At 43.3% G+C, this 20,329-nt stretch overlaps 1 protein-coding gene across 2 annotated transcripts in view; it reads left to right on the top strand.

Annotated features, from left to right (window-relative positions):
* The window catches only part of CDH4 (cadherin 4), a 467,924-nt gene that overhangs the window by 420,160 nt on the left and 27,435 nt on the right, over positions 1-20,329 (top strand). For both annotated transcript variants that reach the window (XM_075720977.1, XM_075720976.1), the window contains exon 8: positions 2,496-2,633. In XM_075720977.1, the coding sequence (XP_075577092.1) occupies positions 2,496-2,633 (138 nt within the window). The remainder of the gene's footprint in view (positions 1-2,495; positions 2,634-20,329) is intronic.

The following is a 20,329-nucleotide window of genomic DNA, read 5'->3' as shown; positions in this document are numbered from 1 at the left end:
CCCCTCTTGTACAAGAGGATTCATTTTTCCAGGGGAAGCTTTGGTTAAGAAGTGAATAAAGCGAGCTAGAAAGGAGCTGAAGGCAGTGGGAGGTTTGCAGGCTGGGTCCCGGCATGAATAAGCGCTGTGCAGACAGAGTGTGACCTTACCCAAGGTCTGCGGTTTGTTCTCGGAGTTCAGATTCAAGTTTGCATAACGGTGTCACGAGTTTCAGGATTGCTTTTGACGCGGAAGCGGAGCTGCCTTTGCCGTGCCCTAGCTGGAGGCATGCTGCCGCGACAGTCCCGGCTTGCTCTGGTGGGCACACCTGGGAGGGTGACCTGGGAGCCCAGCAGCTGCAAAGAGGTCAGCCTGCAAGCACGGTAAAGTAGAAAAATGCCAAGTTAAGAAAGAAGCACCCCCGCCGACGGAGGCTGTTTCATCGCCCTCTCGGCTGATGGAAAGGAAGGAACATTTTTTTTTTTTTCCTGCAGTCGCTGCCGAAGCACTGAGGCTTTTACAATAGCGTGCGACAGCTCCACCATCAAATCGGAAACGCTGTGAATTCCATGTCTCCGCCTTGCTGCAGTGGGGAACGTTAGAGGTGGCTTTGCCATTAAATGCACTATTGAAATGGAGTCTCTCATGTGGGCGTCCGACCTGTTTTTCTAATTTATGTGGAATCTGATTGCCGCAATTTTTTAAAATATCTTCCCCCCCCTTCTATGATTTAAACCTAATTTGTCTCTCAAGTATTTGGCCTGTTGGGGAATGCTTCTGCCAGCCTCCCAAGTTGTCTATAAGCGAGAATAAGGAAGGAAAAGCTAAATATGAAATAGAAATTATTCACTAATAAGGACATTTCAACCTTACACTTACCCAGTGCTTTAGAAATGGAGTAATGAATGGTAACTTTTGGCATGAGGAAAAACAAGGGCTAACAATAGTTTCTCCCTCATGTTTTATTACACAAGGTAGCAAGAGATAATGAAAGTGCATTTCCATAATATATTCCAGTTGCAAGGTGCTGATGGATCCCTGTGTGTGATATCTTGTCAATTTAGCAGGTTAATATCTGTCAGTTAAAAGTCCTGGAATCAAGATAAAGCTAAAATTCAGATCTCTGTTATTCTAGCGACTCGGAAGAATTAGAGAATTAAGCCAGTTACAGCACTTCAAGAACGTTTATGTAGGAGTAGAGAGACCTAATTGACCTAATTCTTGCCCTTTGAAATTTCAAAGGACATTTGACATTTTACACACACTTGTAACATCAGCACATGAACGGAGCAGCCCTCGAGTATCTAAGCTGTGCTCGGAGCAGGAGCAATCCAGCGTGCGGCAGGTCTCTCCTCCCGCTGAGGTCCCTCCGCTTGGCTTTGCACAAAGCTTTTCCTGCATGACATGGTGCCTCTGTTCGGTTTTCACACCCTTTGGGCTCTCCGATGTGCCGTTGGAGCCGCATGGTCCTTGCGTCCCAGCTCGTGTCTGTAATTACACCTCAAACCTTAAGGAACGGGGCGTAATGTCGAGCTTTGCCCCACGTCACACCGATTTCAGCTGGATCCCTCCCTGGTTCTCGGCGCATCACTTTGCCCATGTTGCAGGAGAGAAGCTTTGCTTTCATACCTGCCTGTAAAGTGCTCCATGTATCCGGAGCGTGACATGTGTAGACATCAATAGTAAATTCTGCAGATCCAAATGAAAATTTATTGTTGAGGCCAGTTTTAAAGATTAGGAGTTTTTTCTCAGTGCGGGCAGATATTCGTAAGTAAAGAGACGTCCCAGGGAGATGTACGTACGTGCAAGATCAGATGCCCTCTCCTATTTTATTCAGGTTTATTTTCCAGTTGCACTGACATACAACAGCTTTTAAAAGAACTTTAATGTGTGATTTTTATGGCTGGCTCTGTAAGGCTTTTTCTGCAAGAGCCATGTTGTTTGCGGTGCTCAGGAATTTAAATCAGTTCTGCTGAATTTTTGTTTATTGCAGTGAATATTTTTTTTTCATACTGGACTTAAATTCTCCTTATTTACCAAGATTGTGTTAAGGATTGAAACATGGAGGGTATTTTAAGTACCAAAATGCTTTGTGGACATCAAACTGTGTGAGCAGAACGAGCTGGAGGGCCGCCAGGCAACGTTGCTGTCAGTTTTGGGGGTATAATGTTCTTGGTGATGTTTTCAGTGAAAACAGATTAGGAAAATTTTTACTGGTTTTCAGAAGACAGAAACTAATGTTGCCGAAAATGCTTAAAAACTAGCAAAAATGTCTGTTTCAACCAAGGATTTTTGCCATAAGATTTTTATTTTCCCATAAAACAGGTGATATCCTGCAATCTATGCAAAAATCCCTTCAAAAGCATGATAGAAAATTTTATCTGTCTTTTACTAACATTTTGAATCCAATTAACTTCTTAGTCTGCCTTAAGATTGCACTTGTACATGGAAAATAAACCAAGGCATTTTACAGGATGCATTTTTGTTTCTCATCTTCTCTTTTCTTTTTTTTCCAGAAAGTTCAGCAGTATATCGTCATTGTTCAAGCCACAGATATGGAAGGAAATCTTAACTATGGTCTCTCAAACACGGCAACAGCGATCATTACGGTGACGGATGTGAATGACAACCCACCCGAATTCACTACCAGCACTGTAAGTATCGATACATCAGCACAGTGATGCATGGACACACAACGTGTTTGTAATTCATGGATGTTTATATCCGTCATCTCTCTCAGCTGGTTTGGCAGATAGGAGGAACTTGATAGATAACCGTGGAACAAAGACTTTCAGGGGGGAAAAAAGGAGGAAAAAAGGAAAAGAAGCATGATTCATGAACTAGCAAAACTATTTGGCAACCAGTTTTGCTCAGGTACTAAAGGAGCTGAAATAATGTGGCAAACAGACTATGTCTGATTGCACCGAAGAGGATACAGTTGTTTCACAGAATTGGCTATAGACATATCAGAGTTGTTATTACTTACGAGTGAAATGCTGAGCAGTAAGAGATATTTTGGGTTTAGTAGCTCGGATACAATTTCAAGGAAGCAGTAAATACTCTAAATGGTAACAGGTATCTGGTAAAATTTGTATTTCGCTGATAGCTCTAACAGATGTATTTGTGTGCGCCTGCAGTAAACATGTAGACATACCTTAGTACATCTGGTTTTAATCAGTTAAAGATCTTTCTTATATCATTTCAGTATTTCTCTGTTCTGTTCTCCTGTGCTCCAAGTCACTGTTACTGGGGGAAGAAGGGAAAAAATAGAGACATTCCAAATGACAAACTATTAGAGCTGGTTAAGGTAAAAATGCAGGGTTGGAAGGTGAAATGATGTGGTCTCGTTCTTTCCAGCCTTCATAATCCATAGGCGCAGAGCATCTGAAATGTGCGTGGTAATTTTAGAAGCCACAGAGGAGCACAGAGGTCTACATGCTAATAAATGAGAAACCATTGTGTATCCACCATCTGTATTTATATGAGGGTCAACAAGTGCAGTAAATGATGTTTCTTAAACTGATACCAAATCTTTAAAAATACAGGAAGCCAAACTGCATTGTGCTCAAGTCACTGAACATCCTTTGAGGAGTGTTTTTATTATTTATGTTATTCTGAATTTTCATTCTGTCTCAAGAGATAAGTAAATATTTAGTCATGTAGTATGAAAGTTGCCTCTTAGTTACACCCTTACAAGCTACAAGTATGTAGCAGAACTCAAGGAAGTCATGCAGAGCCCAATTTATGCCACCGTGGACCCCGATCGGCTCCACGCCAGCTATGGAGCCTGGGTCCTTCCCTCCCATCGCCGTCGGGACCCAGGCTCGTGCATGTGATGTGATCAGGTCCCGAGCAGTGCCACCATTTTCTGACAAAGTGACTCGGACCTAGATTCTCAGAAAAAGGAAGGCACTAAATTCCTCCTGAATCGGAGAAAAATGGGCAGCCAACATGTTTTCAGATCTGGGCGTCAATCTGCAGCCTGCATTGCTGCTCCAGCGAGTACAGGGTGGGTTTAACAGCAGCACGTGTGCTTCCTATCTGCCACAGTGAATACACCGAGCTTTGTATTGTAAAGTTGCCATTAAATGTCTCCTTAAGTATGACACATACAGTTGTGAAGAGCCATAAAAATCTGATGCAAGTCTTGGGCTGTGTGGTCCTTTCTCCTGCCAGCATGGGATTGTTCTGTCTTGAAAATTTATAGCAGCCAGACTTAGAGTTTTGTGTCTCTTGGGCCGTGGGACTTTTCACCACAGCAGTACGTGTGCCCCAGCTTGCTAATGTTTGCAGGGTGGGGGGAACCTTATCCTGCCAGGTGAATACGTCTGTAACCTGCATTTGAGTGAAAAAGGAATGACATCTAGTGGCCACGTCATTTAAGCACAGGTTGTTCCAGATGACCCAGGTTGCCTGGCCCTTGTCTCCAGGTGCAGGTTAGGAGGTGAGGTTTCGGGTAGCGGGATGAGCCGTGTCAGCGTTAGCCACGCGTGCACATCGGTGCCTTCTGGAGGGCACCGTCACTCCAGATGTGGTATATGTTAATGTCTTCCCAAAACTCTTTCCAAAGCTGAATCTGGTGGAAGGTGAGATAATAGAAATACGCTTTCAGATGAATTCTGAGTATTTAATGTCTCGGTGTGTGTTAGACCTAGAAGGAGTAAAAGCCATCAAGAGAATTACCTGTAGGATTGTGTTAAATGGATTAGAAAATGCTACTCTTCCTCTAAGCAGGGTTGATGTGTACCATTATTTCTCTAATTTCAATCACTGAAGAAAGAGTTTTGCAAGGGCCAAAGGGCTTTATACGGTAGCACATGGGACTTTATAAAGATTTGAAAACCAAGGGTCTTTTACAATATTTTCTGATTCTATGGAAACAAATATCTTTGATCTACTCGCGAGTATAGGCAGGATGAATTTCACGTGAGTATGAAAGCATAATATGTTTTTTCCCTGACTGACAGAGAGAACAGTATCGGGCGACCAGTCTCTTTAAACCTGAGCTGAATCTCCTTGCTGTCCTCAAATAGGCTGATCTGCATTTTAACACCTCCGAGAAATAGCAAAAATCTCTTTCTAAGAAATCTACAGCTCCTCAGAGGGAAAGAAAGCCCATGGTCTCTTTTAAAACTGGGGACTGTTTGGAGAGATACAGTATATTTTTATTTTAAATACTTCTGTATTGAGATGCTGTTGTAAAAACAAAATAGGCTGAATAACTGAAATTGTGGTTTGCTCTTGGAAAGCTGCCAGATGAACGGAAGTCAAGCAACTGTATTCAGCATAGACACATACAAAGGCCCACCCTATAGCGCTCCTAAATTACCTGTCATTCAGCCAGGGTGGTTTTAGACTTAATCGTTTCTGGATAAGAATGTAGCTCAGGAGGACACTGCACCATGCTGGTGTCACAGCTCATGTATTCAGCAGCAGGAATTAATGTTACTGTGTAAAACTTAACAACGGGACGGGAGAGAAGGAAACAGCCGCTGCGATGGTCAAGAAAGTCAGATCACGTCCGTAGTCGGGCACACACGCAGCGGGGTGGAGAGGCTGCGTGCGCGGACCGTGTGGAAGTTCAGACACGGGCGTACAAGAGCCAAAATCACACGTCCACAGGAGTGGTGGCCTGTGGAGGTGTGGGGGTTAATGGACATCAAAGATAACAGATGGGCTGTGATCAAAATGTAGTGCTAGATGAGAAGTGGAAAAAGAGCAATAAAATCACACAGACCCCTAAATGTACAGGTTGAAGATACTCTGATAAAACTCCAAAATGATAGCTTGCTTACGTGGAAGTGGATCAATGTGGTTTTCGTACCCTTTAGGCTGTCACCTGAAAGGCTGGCGAAGATCTTGCAGGGGAAGAAGCAGCCCCACTTTCTCATACAAAGGATTCTGAAATTGTATGGAGGGGAAAAATCAGTCTCTAGATAAAACAATTTTAAACTAAAGTCTGCTGTTAACTCTAAGTCCAGTCTCCCATCAGCAAGAGTCGTGACCAGTCCTGGTAGTCACGACCAAGACTACGTGCATCAAACTGCGAGGTGCTGGGGCACAGCGAGGACGAGGTGACCTCCTCTAGTTTTCCCAGCTCTGTTTTTTTTGTGGTGGTGAATGTTTTCTTGATCTGCGATGCTATCTGGCTGTGCTGAGAAGCATCAGAGAGCAGCTAACAGTGAGGAAACGTCTCATGAGGGACTGCCCCAGCGTGGGAAGCAATCAGATCTGCGCCAGAAGAGTGGAGCATCCTGTGAAACACCGTAAACATCATAGGCAGCTCTTCTGAGCAATTTTAATGATTTAGTGCGGGACCGTGACCCAGGGAGAGCTCTTCTGGCTAGCTAAGGGACTTCAGCCCAATCTTTGTAGTGTTCTTCATGTGACATTGGTGCTTGCAAAAATAAATGGAATTCTTGCCTCTGCCAAAGAGCAGGGTACGCGTTCTGGGCGAGCAGAGGTAACGCCGCCTCCGCAGCGTGCCCACCCAGCTCGTGCCTGCAGGCTCTGGATCAGATGCCTTAGAAAAGGGTAGTTTAATCCCCTGTGCCCAAGTTTTCCATGGTCCTTAGGGCATGATTAGCTGTGCTAGTTCATTCTTGTGGCATTTTTGGTGGGTTTTGCATCAGCTGGTGCAAAATAGCAAAATTTTAACTGGACTGTGTTACAAAGGCTTTGTAGTAAGTTTTACTGGGAAACTGGCTCCATAACTGTTACAAGATAAAGGTACCGGTATCAGCGTGCCCTCCGTTATCCAGAGCCCCTGTTACTCATAACAGGGTCATGTCCTCTGACATGTCTTAATTATGTGGAAATTCCTCTGCCTCCCTTCAAATATTTATCTCTTGTGTGCAGGCGAGTGGCATTTTTTCCGTATTACTATAGATCCGTAGCTGAGCCTCTGGCCAGATGCTCACCGCAGATACAGGGGAGGTGCAATGAAATTAGTGTCAGTATTCGGAGATTCAAAGTCAGCTGAGACAGAACAATGCTGGATAGTCTCAGGTGAGATTTTATGCAAGGTGGAGGCACCTTTTTTGCTCACAGAAGGAACACCTTTAATTCCAGTGAAATCTTTAACTCCTATCAAGCAGGATGCCCTTTCCAGTCTGACCCGTGATACCATTAATAGCCATCCAAGGGTTTCCACTTTATCTAAGGAAATGCATAATCAGAGGGGAGGAGAAGTTAAAGAAATCCATGCCTACACTTGACTCATACAAAGTCTATTTTTATCTTATTCAATCAGGAACAATCAGGCACAGAGAGGAGACGCAGATGAATTTGCATGATCAGACTTCTGTGTCTTAAATGTTAATTAAAAGTTATTTTAAATTTGCCTACTGTGCAGAACTTGTTTTTATAGTAGCCCGTGTAAGGGAAATATTATTTCACAGGGCTGAAGTGCTCATGATTAGTTGAGCTTATGGATTCTTGGGAAAACCTGCCTGGCAATCAACCTCTCCTTTAACAAAAAAAAAAAAAAAAAAAAAAAAAAAAAAAAAAAAAAAAGGAAAAAAAGAAACTGGGCTATTCAAGTTCTTTAAGCTCCTGAGCCTTAGGAGGTCTTATTTAAAGCTACTTTAAAATTTGCCCTTTGGCACTGCTTTGAGAATCTCCTCTTCCAAGGCTGAATCCACTAGAGCGTGTTTTAAAGAGCCAGCTCTAGGGCTGCATCCCCTTCCCCACCGCGCTGCCTTGCTGGCTCGTCTCGGCACTGGCTCCCATTAGGAACAGCTCTCAAGGTTTAGGACTGGACTATCAGGCATGGGTGGGCGCTTCCCAGCTCCCAGTGCCCGGGCAGTGGTGACTCTTGCTGGCCTGGGAAAGGCAGTCTGGCCACAGGCTGGCTGTGAACTCAAAGCAGAATACAGAAATTCTGGTACAGAATAACGCCGTGCATAGAGAGATGCTCATATTCTAGCAGAAGGGGATGTGTTGCTGGGTAAGGTTAATCTAGTTACAAAGTGGATTTGGCTAATCAGTGGATGAGCAAGTAGTTGTTGCAAGTACATCGGAAAAAGCAGTTCTTGCCAGTATTTAATTAATAGTGTCAGATCAGACTCGTCTGTGGCTGCTACAGTAACGCTGAGTTAGTAACCTGGCTCGTACTGGGCTGAATCAGTCAGCAGTGAGATCTGCAGAGTGAAGAGCTCGGTGCTTCATGACCAAAGTGACATGGGAAGAGACCCAAGTTAAAAGGGCTTTTTGTTTTTGGCACTGCACCGCACTGCCACAAATGTCTGACCTTTGTCTGTGCAGGTATTCTGGCTCCTCCGAGTACTATGGGAAATGCTAATGAGCCCACTCGGAAAAGTGCTTTGCAATTGGAAAGTGAAGCAGGCTCTCGGTGCATCACTGCCATGCTAGCATTGTCCTTTACCATAAATATTTATTCCTTCTCCTGTTTTGACGTTTCCTTCCCATTTTCTGTCCCGTCTCCGCCCTGATACGCTAGTGCACACCATTTTGTGAAGCTAAACACACCGGGCTCCTCCAACCCCTTTTTACGTTATAGCTTTCCATTCCCCGGTTATCTTGCTAACTCTGCTGTGCACCAGGCTCTGCTCAGATTTCTTTCTTTTGACCAGATTTGTATTGAGTAATCCAGATGAGATTTTTCAGTGTCTTGAACATGAGGCACCGGTATTTCCTAGGATCACATTTGCCTTTTTCACAGCCATGGTGTCACGCTCTCGCAGTCATCCTGCTCTGTGAACTTGCCAAAATTCTGGAAAAGCAAACAAGTATAAGCTAAAATTTCATTCCTTGTTCTGTGTGCATTTGTTCGTGCTACCACTGTTTGAGGACAAAATATAGCTGTGCATCAACCAATGCAAGGGTAACACTGTCCAGAGTTGCAGAAATAGCTGACGTGACCTGTAAAAATGTGACTTTTGCAAGTGGCAAAGCTTGGGGTGAATGCTTTACCTGGTCTCCAACCCCCCGAATTGAATCTTGCTGAGCTCTGTTTTTAATGGTGAGTTCAGAAATAGCAAAGTAGAAAAGAAAATCCTCAGCTTTTCCTTCAGGCTGAAAGATACTGACTTGCAAATGACTGCGATGCGAAGATGTAAATGGGTCTAGTTTGGAGAAGGGATTTTGAATGGTGGTAGGAAACGAAAATCGGAAACCGAGGGAGCCTGCCAGCGGTTTGGGGTTTCCTAAGCACGTTTATAGCCAGATGTATCTGGAAGCATTCAGTACATGTGAGCATTATGAGAAGTCCCTTTTATGTGCATGCTCATGTTTTACAAATTAATCTTACGCTGTGAAGGGAGAATGCAGCAGGAATGGGATTTCAGTAGGATTTCCCACCGACAGAAAAATGGACCAGGATGCCTACCAACGGCTGCCCTAAAAAGAGGTCTTACCACAGCTGATCCAGGGAAAACCAGTGGAATTGGGTAGCTAACTATCTCCCAGGACCTGGGCATGTGTCCAGATCTGGAAGAAATCAAGGGCTTAAATCCTGAGCACCGTGTACCTCGCTTCCCAGCGTATAGACTAGAGCTACCTATGTCGTTGCCCGTTCAGCTCTTACAGTCCCCATCACTACACTGGTGCCATGCAGAAAGTCCACAATGACATTTGAATATAGATTAGCCTGGATGCTACAGTATTTTAAAATCGTGAAAATTATGCCCGTGGCATAATTTAGAGGCAGTTGTCACAAGAGGCAGAAATCAAGGTGAACAGCACAGGTCAGAGCTGGCAAGGGGAAAGACCTAATACCATGGTGAGAAAATTTACAGGACTGTGTTGTTTTACAGCTGAAAACAAACCTGGGAGTTCTGTACGGTCCTGCAGACAGGATTTATCGTTAAAAATCAATTGTGCTTTCATGGAAAATCCCAGGTGACTGTGTTCGCTTGCAATTTTCCAATCAAAATGAGGCTCAGCCAAACTACGCAGTAAAGCTTGGGCTGTTATAGAGCTGTCACCATCTAACTGAAATAAATTATTATACTCAAGTGAATCGAATATGCTGGGTAGTGTTTGGGTACATGAGCATCTACCTAATTCTCTGTGTGTTCCAATTAAATATATAGTTGGTGAAATCTAAAAACTATGAATCAGTTCAGTTTTCCTAAATAAGAATTCAGTGTTTATGAACTGAAATGGGCTTTCTGCCTCTCATTGCGTTGCAGGTCCTGATGAAAACCTTTGTCATGAGCAATGAATTAGCCTGAGGATGTCAGGTCAAGGGGTAGTGGTAACAAGCAGAAACAATAATGGTTCTTCCCATCCTGTCTCAGCCTTGCCGGGACTCACCACGCTAATGCCGGGGGCTTTGCTGCTGCAGACATGCAGGTTAGCTGTGGTTAGGAAAGTATTTACGTCTTCATAGAGATTATTTACATCTTGACCTGCCTTTTGAATCAAACTCACCTTTGGATATGGAACCCAACTTAAATGCAAAGTCTGTCCAGCTTAGCTTAGGAGATGTAACGCCTACACAGTTTTGATTCTGGTAAGGAACGCGTGAGATCCCCAACTCGGGGTGCAGATTTTTTGTGAGCAGTACGGCTCTTCCCAGGCACAGCATCTTTAAGTGCCTGGAGGCCCTTGCAATGCAATGCTATGGAAAACAAGACACGCTTCATACTCTCTTGTGGATACTCAACTTTTGGTCTTTATTTTATCACCTCTTTCATCTAAAATGAAAGATATTTCTCAGTTTATGAGAAAACAATAATTCCCTATGTCTTAATGAAAAGAGCATCAGCCCCTTGTGTGATTTCTGTTAAGTCTTTACAGCAGTGTAGCATATGACAGAAAGGGTCAAATACCTTCGTGACTACTTAGTGTAGTCTGCAAGGTGGATAGGTACAAGGATGTATATGTACAAATACACGACTATAGATATGTATATAGCTAGATTCAAAACATAGATAGATACTGATATAAGGTAAACGGTCATCAATAATCTCCAAGTCTCTACTCCCAAATAAATTGTGGTTTATGTGAATTATTCCATTACATTGTGTGGGTATACATGCACTGATATAAAAAAATGTGGTCTCCTTGATAGAAGTCTCTTACTAATAGACCACATTAATCAAAACCTAAATTTACAGTGGCTTTTGTTTTGTTTATTTCCTTTCAGTACATTCATTTTCAAATTATCACCAAATTAATCATGTACAGTGCTTTAAACCAACTGCTGTTTGGTGAAACAGTTCTGGTTCCCCTCCATTACACTGAGCATTAGTTATTAAGGCACAGTTCAAGGCTCTGTTTAGCCTGATTCTGTCCTGAACCTAATTGCAATCAGCTAGATTCTTCCTTGTAAATGGGTCAGTCACACAGAAAAAACATCAAATGTAATCTTGAGATTGAAAAAAAAAAAGGGGGGGGAGATAAAAAGAAAAAAGAAGATAATTTTATTTCTCTTCATTGATACCTGCCTGGTGGTTAAAAGAAGGATTAAAATGAGGTCATTAAACTTTCCTTGGAGACAAAACCCAGACCTCAGTGGTAATATGATTAATCAAATATAAAAGTGAAGCTACCCTGAATGAATAACTCATTTTTATAAAATATCTAATTACTGAAATGTCGTCTGCTGCAGAAAAAGAAGGGGGGAAATGAATTGCAATAACAATTCAAGAAGATAAAGTTTTTCTGAATTAGGTCTACACAAGAAACTAAATTGAGTTGATTAAGTAATTTTGGTTTCAGGAACACCCTTGATGGAAGTTAGCAGTAATGAATTTTTCAGACCTCGGAGTTTAAAATTGCCAAAGACCAGTGATTTAAAAAATGGGAACGACAGTTTCATTACAGATTTCAATTTTCTGTCACCAAAAAAAAAAGGCGGGGGGGAATATAAAAAAATACTCTATTGGTCTCTCTCAAATTGGACACATGTACTGCTTGGTGTAAAATCAAGAATAACATAACCTCCTCTCTCGATGCTAGAGAGTGCAGTCTCAGCCAATTATAGCTACAGCACGGCACGGGAGTAGAGCCCACGATGCTGCTCATGCCCTGCTTCTCGCCATGTGAGTGGCTGAAATCCAGGAGTTAGAGCACAACCTCTGCGCCCGTGTACCTCATGCATATATGCCCACCTGTAACGTACAGCGCCATGCTCTTCTTTTTTTACAGTGCTTGTCGGTAGCTGTCGTTAATGGGGTTGAGCGGCACGTGCGTATCCATCATCAGCATTGTAGTGATATGTAATAATTCGTTTTGACATTTGATTTTCTAGCCTGCTGTTTTGCTGGTTTAGCAGTCCGGTTAATGTTATCAAAACACAGACGATACCTGTATGCTGGGAAGACCACCCCCACCCATGCGCTATGACAGCACCTACCAGCTCTCTTGCCATAACCCATTTGTCATGAGCTGTTTCATTTGCAACATCTGGCAGTGCTGTATCTCCTGGTGTGATGTCTCATTTAGCAGGGACTTCTCCTTCTTTCTCCTTCTCCTCCTTTTCCTTCTCCTCCTTCTCCTTCTCCTTCCCTGTTTAATGCGTATGGGATCTGGAGGGAGAAGCTGTAGACCACATCCCCACGCCATGCCTTCCATAGTGGCGTGGAGGAATTGTCCAGTGAGAAAGAGGTGCTAGAACATGTGTGAGCTACGCGTGTGCAACGAGGTGTGGCACAGCCAGGCGTTGCTGACAAGATCTCTGTAGTCAAAGGAAACACCTACAGAGAAGTACCCTTCCTGCTCTGTGATGTGCTGTGATAGAAATCACCCTGGTCTCCACCTGATACGTGGGTGTGGATTAGACACCATTCCCATAATCTCTGACGTGTCAGCCAAGTTAAAATTTCAAGAAGTCAGACATTAATGCTCCCATATCTCACGTATCTACTCACACCAGCATTGCTTTTCTAAAATTTATCTGTCTGTAGTGTTTCTCTCAAATTTGAATTTTTTTTTTCTAGATCATATGCCTCTTTCTGCTTTTGGATACTTATTTAATATCCTAATTGTCCTCCTGAGCCCAGACCTGGCCTTGGAGGGCACAGTTGGGTTGCCTGAATACAGACACCCAGCACCATCCGGGGGTCCCTGCTTAGGCAGGGTGTCCACACAGACCTGGCAGGTACATCTCCACGGCTGCCAGATGTCCCAGGCAAATACCCATTTGTAGTGGATTATTTCATTATCTTAAGAGTACACAGCATGTCAGGCACTGATGCGAGGCTGAGAAATTTAAATACGTTTTGTAACTCCATTATTGCAAGGCACTGAAATAAATCCCCTTCTGAAGTTGGCTAACTTCCTTGGGTCGGCAGATTTTTAATTCTTCAATATTCTGTTGCCTTAAAAACAGTTGCTTCCAAGGGATGTCATTTTAAGAGGATATATATCTGGAATTTCATTAAGCACATTTCACTCTAGGAAATCTTTAGTGACATACTGGGAGAAAAAAAAAGGAGATTTAGCAAAGGATTTGGTAGTGCTGTGAGTTTTCTCTTATCAAGTATTTCTAACTGTCCAGGATGTCTTCACGCTTCCCAATTGTAGAAGAAAAGGTCAGAACACAGAGAACAGCCAGAGTTAAAATCAGAGAGGACAGTTAAAAGGTTTCACATGGGTTTTTTCAGCATGGTAGAGTTTTTCAAACTGTTCAGCTTAGTGCAATAACGTGTTTTAATCACCAGAAAATAACAGAGAATAAATAAAAACATTTTCCTTCCTAAATTTACAAGTATATAGTGACTCCCTCTTTTCTTTGACCCAATATCCTCCAATTTCTCACCGCATTTCTCTTCTCTGCTACATGCGCTTTGACTTTCCTGCTGTAAACAAAATTTCAGCGAGAAGCCTCTTTCTCATGGCCAGTCTGATGAACTACACAGCATTTAATTTAGTCTTCATTCCATGCTCTGAATTACTGTAAGCAGACGGGCATGCATTCTTCTGTAATGCCAGATTTTGATCTAGTTGAAGATGTCCCTGCTCATTGCAGAGGTTTGGACTAGATGACCTTTAAAGGTCCCTTCCAACCCAAACTATTCTATGATTCTGTGATTTTAGGGACTCCATCGGAAGGGCAGGTTTCCTCTGCTTGCTTCGGGGCAGTGCTGCAGCTGAACCGCCTGGGTTTGTCTGCAAACTGGAGGGGCTCTTCAGCAACCCCTGCAGTGCGGAGACGCGTCCCCCGCTCCCGATTGCCTTCCCTAGGAACCACAGCGCAGGGGAGCTGGTGAGGGGCACGCAAATCTCCCTGGGCGTGGAAGTTCTCACCCCACCGGCAGGCACTGCCGTTACGTTTTATGCAGCAGTAAGGACATAAAAAAATTGGACATCGTGGCACCAGCTCAGAAAAGCATATCTTTAAACCACAGTAGCGGCACTTCCACAATAAAACGTGTTTCAGTACCTTTCTCCTACAAGGATGCTCTGTCCAGTCAGAAACCCTGCTTATGACCAGACTTTGTGGGTTTCCAGCACCTGACTGTGGTGTTCAAACCTAGTCATAAAAAAAAAATAAATCCTCCTGTGTGCTAATTCTGAAACTAATCTGGAAACAACAGAGATTTCAATTGCAGTACAGAGGAGGTTTGAGCGGGAGTCAGCATGCAGACTGGCTGAGCTCTGCTACGCAGGAAACTTGTTATAAATCTCAATACCAGGATTATAGTGTACATAAAAAAATCAGTTTCAGTACTCTTAAAATTCTTCCCTTCCCAAATATCCATCTTCAGATCCCAAAGGCACATGAGCAGCTTTTATATGCCTTAAAATCTGAAAAAATTAAATTAAAAACTCATTATGAGAAGTGGGCAGTTAATAAGAAAATCCTAAACCAGACTTACCAGCTTAAGGCCCTTCTTTATGAAACTTTATTACAGGTGCCTGAATTGAAACATCCTCTTCTATACATATCTCACCAAGAAATACAGTCATACCTGCGGAGTAGGTTTTGCTCACTTAGGAGCTGAACTCTGTCACACAATTCTTGTTAGTCTGGTTTACATGTAAATCGGGAAAAACATGTTTTCAAAGTTTTGTTCAAAACAGCACAGTTATTTGCTACTTTGCACTTTGGCGAAAGAGAAAGAAATTTGAGGCTTGACATTCCAACAAATGAATTAATTTCACCTTCTTTTAAGGAAGATGGTTACTTTAGAGAGTAAGGGCGAGCAACACAGTTTGCATGTTGGAAAGCTCTCCTCCTGCCATGCTGGGTGAGATGTGGGATGCCAGCCCTGCTTGGCAATTCAGGAAGGTCAACATATTGAACCGCTGTTGACCTTCGAGGTGGTGGAGCTTTACAACCGGTTGTTCTTCTGGCCTGTTTTTCCCCAGCTGTACAAACCTGTTCAGGTTCCTCAGTTGAAGCCAACGCGGTGCAGAGCCTGGGGAAGAGCCGTGCTGGTGATCCAGCTCATCCCCAGCGCTCGGTTCTCTGCCAGCCTTCCCATCTGGGAGCTTTTCCATCTCTAGCTCAGCGGGGATCACAGGGCTACCTGGCAATGCACTGGGGAGATCAATAGACTAATCCAGGCTGACCTAATGGATTTTTCCAGTAACACGTGAATTAACGGTGTTCTCAGGATCCTGCCCCCACACAGGCAGCGGAGGGCAGGACACGGCTCCGGCACCGGCTCCAGCACTGGTTCTACAACAGATTGGGAGACGTGGGCAAGTCACTTAGCCTTTAGTTCTGCGGCTGAAGGGAAGCATAGGGCTGTCAACCATTGTAAAGCAATGATGTATCTGTGCAAGAATGTTTTATTATACAAATGTATGTATATAAATTCTTTTTTTTTAAGAATGAGGCTTTGTAGGCAGTTCCAGCTGTTCTAAAATCTATGTCTCTATTTAAAAGATAGCATTACTAATTACACCTGACAATCAAATAGTCTGCAGAAAGGTATCAGCTACCTTTTCCTGCTGTTCATTCTGTAGGCAAGAAACAAAGGTATGTTAGACAAGAGAGCAAATGAAATGTTCAAAGGATTCTTCTCTAAAACTGGAAAGTAAAAGGCTGTGCTATCAGATCAGAATTTTAACATATGCTGTTTCCACTGGCTCCCAAGATAAAATCTTTTATTGTTGAGTATAACCATTGTTAAAGGTCACTGTTGCAAAGGCTACATCATTTAGATGAGATGAGATCCCATTTTGGATAAATTCACAATTTTTCTCCCTAACAAGGAGATAGTATCAGGATTTGAATGTACAAGAGTGCCGCGTTACAGATTAAAGGCTTTTGTGTTCTGGAAACCACACTATGCCAGATTTCATGAGTTTCAGTGAGACGTGCAAGTCCCCAAAGTCAAGTAGGTTGATTAAAGTGGTTCTTTATAGCCTTTGAAATACAGATAAAGTACAACTTTCCTACACGGGGTTAATGTAGAATTTTTTTTCCTTGACAAGGGTATATGCCTTTCCAAGGACATAATTTTAATCTCTTTTTAAACCTTTCATATGAAAGTTGTAAAAAGCTCCTTTGTGTTGTAATGTATTTTTATAAAATATCTAAATTTCTATGCAAACTTCGAACCTCGTTTCATAAGATATATTTATCTGGAAATGGTTATCTTGCAGCAGAATAGTGTCTTGTGTCATCATTTCTGTGGCATCTTTTCATACTGTCACAAGAATGTAACATCCGATAATGAAAAAAAATTAGTGCTTATTGTCAGACATGCAAACTTTTTTTTTTTTTTTTTTAATATCCTTTTACTATTACGTGCTCTTGTCTCTGAACTCCTGACAAGTACTCTAAGAGTCTTTGAACCAAGGTGAAACCTGTACGTTCCTTCCTCACACCAGGGAGTCTGAAATGAGAGGGTTTTCTTCTGCTGCTTCTGAAGGAAAGGGTATTGCTTTCTTCTTCTCTGTTCTGCTTTGTCTTCATATTCAAAGAGTAAATCTTGTAATTTAATCCAAAACTAGTCATTGCTTGAGATTTTGAAAAAATAACACCAGTAAAGACAAAGCAGCCAGTGGCTGCTGGAACTGGCTGCAGGAACACGGTGGATATTGTCTGCACCCCATCATAAGATCAGCTGTAGAAGTGCAAAAATGTAGGGCTTGCGCTTGTTTTTCAAACTCATCCAGCAGAAGTGAAACCCGCACGCTGAGACCGCACTGAACATCGCTCATCGTTCCTTGTAGAATCTCCCAATAAACAGGTGGGTGGTCTGGCTCCACCTCACCATGCACAGAGCTGTGAGAGCTCCTTTGCAGGCAGGTGAGGCATTATGGGGTAGAATAGAATAGAATAGAATAGAATAGAATAGAATAGAATAGAATAGAATAGAATAGAATAGAATAGAATAGAATAGGACGGGACGGGACGGGACGGGACGGGACAGGACAGGACAGGACAGGACAGACTGTTTCAGTTGGAAGGGACCTACAACGATCATCTAGTCCAATTACTTGACCAGTTCAGGGCTGACCAAGTTAAAGCATGTTATTAAGGGCATTGTCCAAATGCCTCTTAAACACTGACAGACTTGGGGCATCGACCATTTCTCTAGGAAGCCTGTTCCAGTGTTTGACCACCCTCTCAGGAAACAAATGCTCCCTAATGTCCGCTCTAAACCTCTTCTGGTGCAGCTTTGAACCATTCCCACCTGTCCTATCACTGCATACCGAGGAGAAGAGATAGCACAAGCCACTAAAGATAAAGGCAGAACTTCCAAAGCATCCTTTAAAAGTTGGGGAGCTAATTGTCATGCACTTCCCTCCGCTCGGCTGGGCAAGGCTGACTCCCGCCCGACCGCGACGAGCCAGTGCCTGCTGCCCGAGCAATTCATTTCTGAATGAGCACCGTGACAGCTGGGCCTCGTACCAGCGGAGCAAAACTGCGAGCTGGCAAGAGTGCGCTGGGCTTTATAGATAACGTTTTGGGAAGCATTTGCCACATGGCATATAACTAGTCTGAAGTATGAGACGCATACGTGGATTGACTGTGCTCCAAGTGAATGTGAAGTTGAAGCAGGGACGCTGCAGTGCAGGGGATGTTGTGGGCATGAGCCTGAAAATCCAGCAGCAAAGAGACTTTTGTAGGGGTTGCTGGCTGGTGTAATGCAGAGCAGGGGTGCCGTGGGCTGCCTCAGAAAAAAGTGAGGACTTCGGCACTTAGAGGGTGATCATCGTTCGAGACCACACCAGAGTGAGTAGTTCTTTAATAAAACACGATTAAGAAATGAGCGTCTCAAAATCTGATTTGCACACAAAATGTGGTTGACTTTATGGGGATTTTGTGGAGATTGGAGTGAGCTTGTGGTCTCTGCTGCACAACAGCAGCAGTGGAGCGAGAACCTGGAGGTCACTTTGGCTGTCACAGACGCTGATACCCAAGTCTGACCCCTACGGCGCGGAGGGGGTAGGGTAACTTGCAGACCTAGTACAGTCGTCCGTACAGCAAACGATATTGGAAATTAAAGGTCAGAGAATTGATAGTAAGGCTTAAGAAAACAGCAATTAGGCTGCTAGGAAGAAAAGCTAAATTACCGGTAGTAGGAGTAGGGGGAAAAAAAAGAGGATTATTGATCTAAATATCAAGTTGGCAGATACACAGAGTACAATCTAGAGGTTTTTTACACCTCTGGGCTTATTCAACCCTCACAATAAAAAATGCAGGCCTGTAAAGATGGAATAAGAAGCAATCAATTAGGATGGCATTTGCTTGTTTCTGTGCTGCAGCTGGGCAGGCACATCACAATTAATGATTTATTAGGAGATTTTCGCCTTTTTTTTCCATTTTACACAGATTGCTGCAACCAGACCGCAGTAGTTTATTAATTTGCCTGCTATTCAAGCGTCTTTGTTAAATATTGTGGGGAAAAGGTAAACAGTTGGCTCGCGTGCCAGCGCTTGGTTGGCAGCATATCCTGGAGCGTGGAGGAGCTGTGGGGTGACAGTGGGCAAGCGCAGCCCTCTGCGCGCTGGGTTCCCCGGCTGCACATCGCGCCCTGTCGAGAGCTCGCTGCGTAACAGGGTGGCCTGGCAGCAGAAAGCGGTGAGAGGTGGGACACCCCGTGCCACGTGCAGACGTGTGCTCACTCACTCTCATTTTGGTTTCTCTTGACCGAGGGGACCTAGAGAGAAGATGCTGCACTTTGCAGCAGTCGTAGCTGTCAGGGGGAGGGCTCTGAGTCTAATAAGAGGACCAAGATGCCCTTATTCTTCTAAGTTAATCCATAGCTATAGGTCATAAAATACTCGATTTCTCTAGGCAATTCAGCCCTCATAAACTACTTCTGCCTGTAACAAATGTTGTGTCATCATTAGCAAGTCTTGGAGACAACACAAAAATTTTTCCTGCAGACATCCACGTGAACAAGTCATTGCTTTCACAGCTTTTTAGCAAAACCAGCTAGAAAAAAGTAAGAACATTGGAAAAAAGGAATTCCCTTTAGAAGGAAGCCTGAATAATTATCTTTGTATTCATCCATCTCAATTCCACACCTCCCTAGGAGTGGCTGCAGTGAGCTAATTGGTTTTACTCTGCTGTGCGTGGCTTCACCGCCCAGCCTCCAGATTTATTGCACAAAGTCAAGTCGTCGTGCGAATTCATCATTTGTCCCCCCACATCAGTCCCTTTCTCCCCCGTGTTGTCTGAGTGTTTATATGCTGTCAGGTACCGAGTGAGACCAAAGGCAAACTCTGGGATTAACCAATTTTAGTATAATCTGATGCAACCTGAAAATCAGAATGAATTATTACCTTTTCAACAAGGCATGACTTCACACGGACCGGCTCTAGGGGAATGAGAGCAGGACTTTTGCTAGCAGAGGCTTTTGTGGGAGGGGAAGAAAAAAAACTCTACAGAATTCAAGGATTTAAGAACATGCCAGGTTCAGAGCAAATCCTTATCTCAGAAGGGAAGCGGAGTGTGTAACAATCAGCCATAGAAATCCTCGTGAATGGTCTTTAAAAAAGCACTCTGGAAATTAAGGATTTCAAATGCAACAATTGAAAGTGAAGCTAAATGAATTACAGGGGAATATGAGTAAATGCTACAAGTATAGGTCAAGCATTGCTTTATCAATCTTATGTTTACTCCAGCAGCTCCTCCGTTGCCCATTGTTTTACCTTGTTTGAATAGATGTGCTTCTCTTTATTTGAAAATCAATTGTAATCTTATGAAAGAGAACTTACAGCACAGGGAATGCTGCAAAGCAGCACAGTGAAAGATGGCATTGTTCATTATCCTAAATTACTCCATGGTAGGGAGGGAAAGACATTAAGGAAGTGTGGGTCGCTTTGAGCTGCCATCCTTCCTTTAGCAGATGTAATTTAATGTCATTACTTAATTTTATTAAAGGTAAAGACAATTGTGGACAATACACATTACAGCATTTACTTATAATAATGATAGTGGGGGAGTGTGAGAAGGAGGAAAGACAGGCTC

Source organism: Pelecanus crispus, chromosome 14 (assembly GCF_030463565.1).
Source record: "Pelecanus crispus isolate bPelCri1 chromosome 14, bPelCri1.pri, whole genome shotgun sequence".
NCBI lineage: Eukaryota > Metazoa > Chordata > Aves > Pelecaniformes > Pelecanidae > Pelecanus > Pelecanus crispus.
The sequence above is the reverse complement of the archived record's forward strand: the minus strand, read 5'-3'. Positions and strand labels throughout refer to the sequence as shown.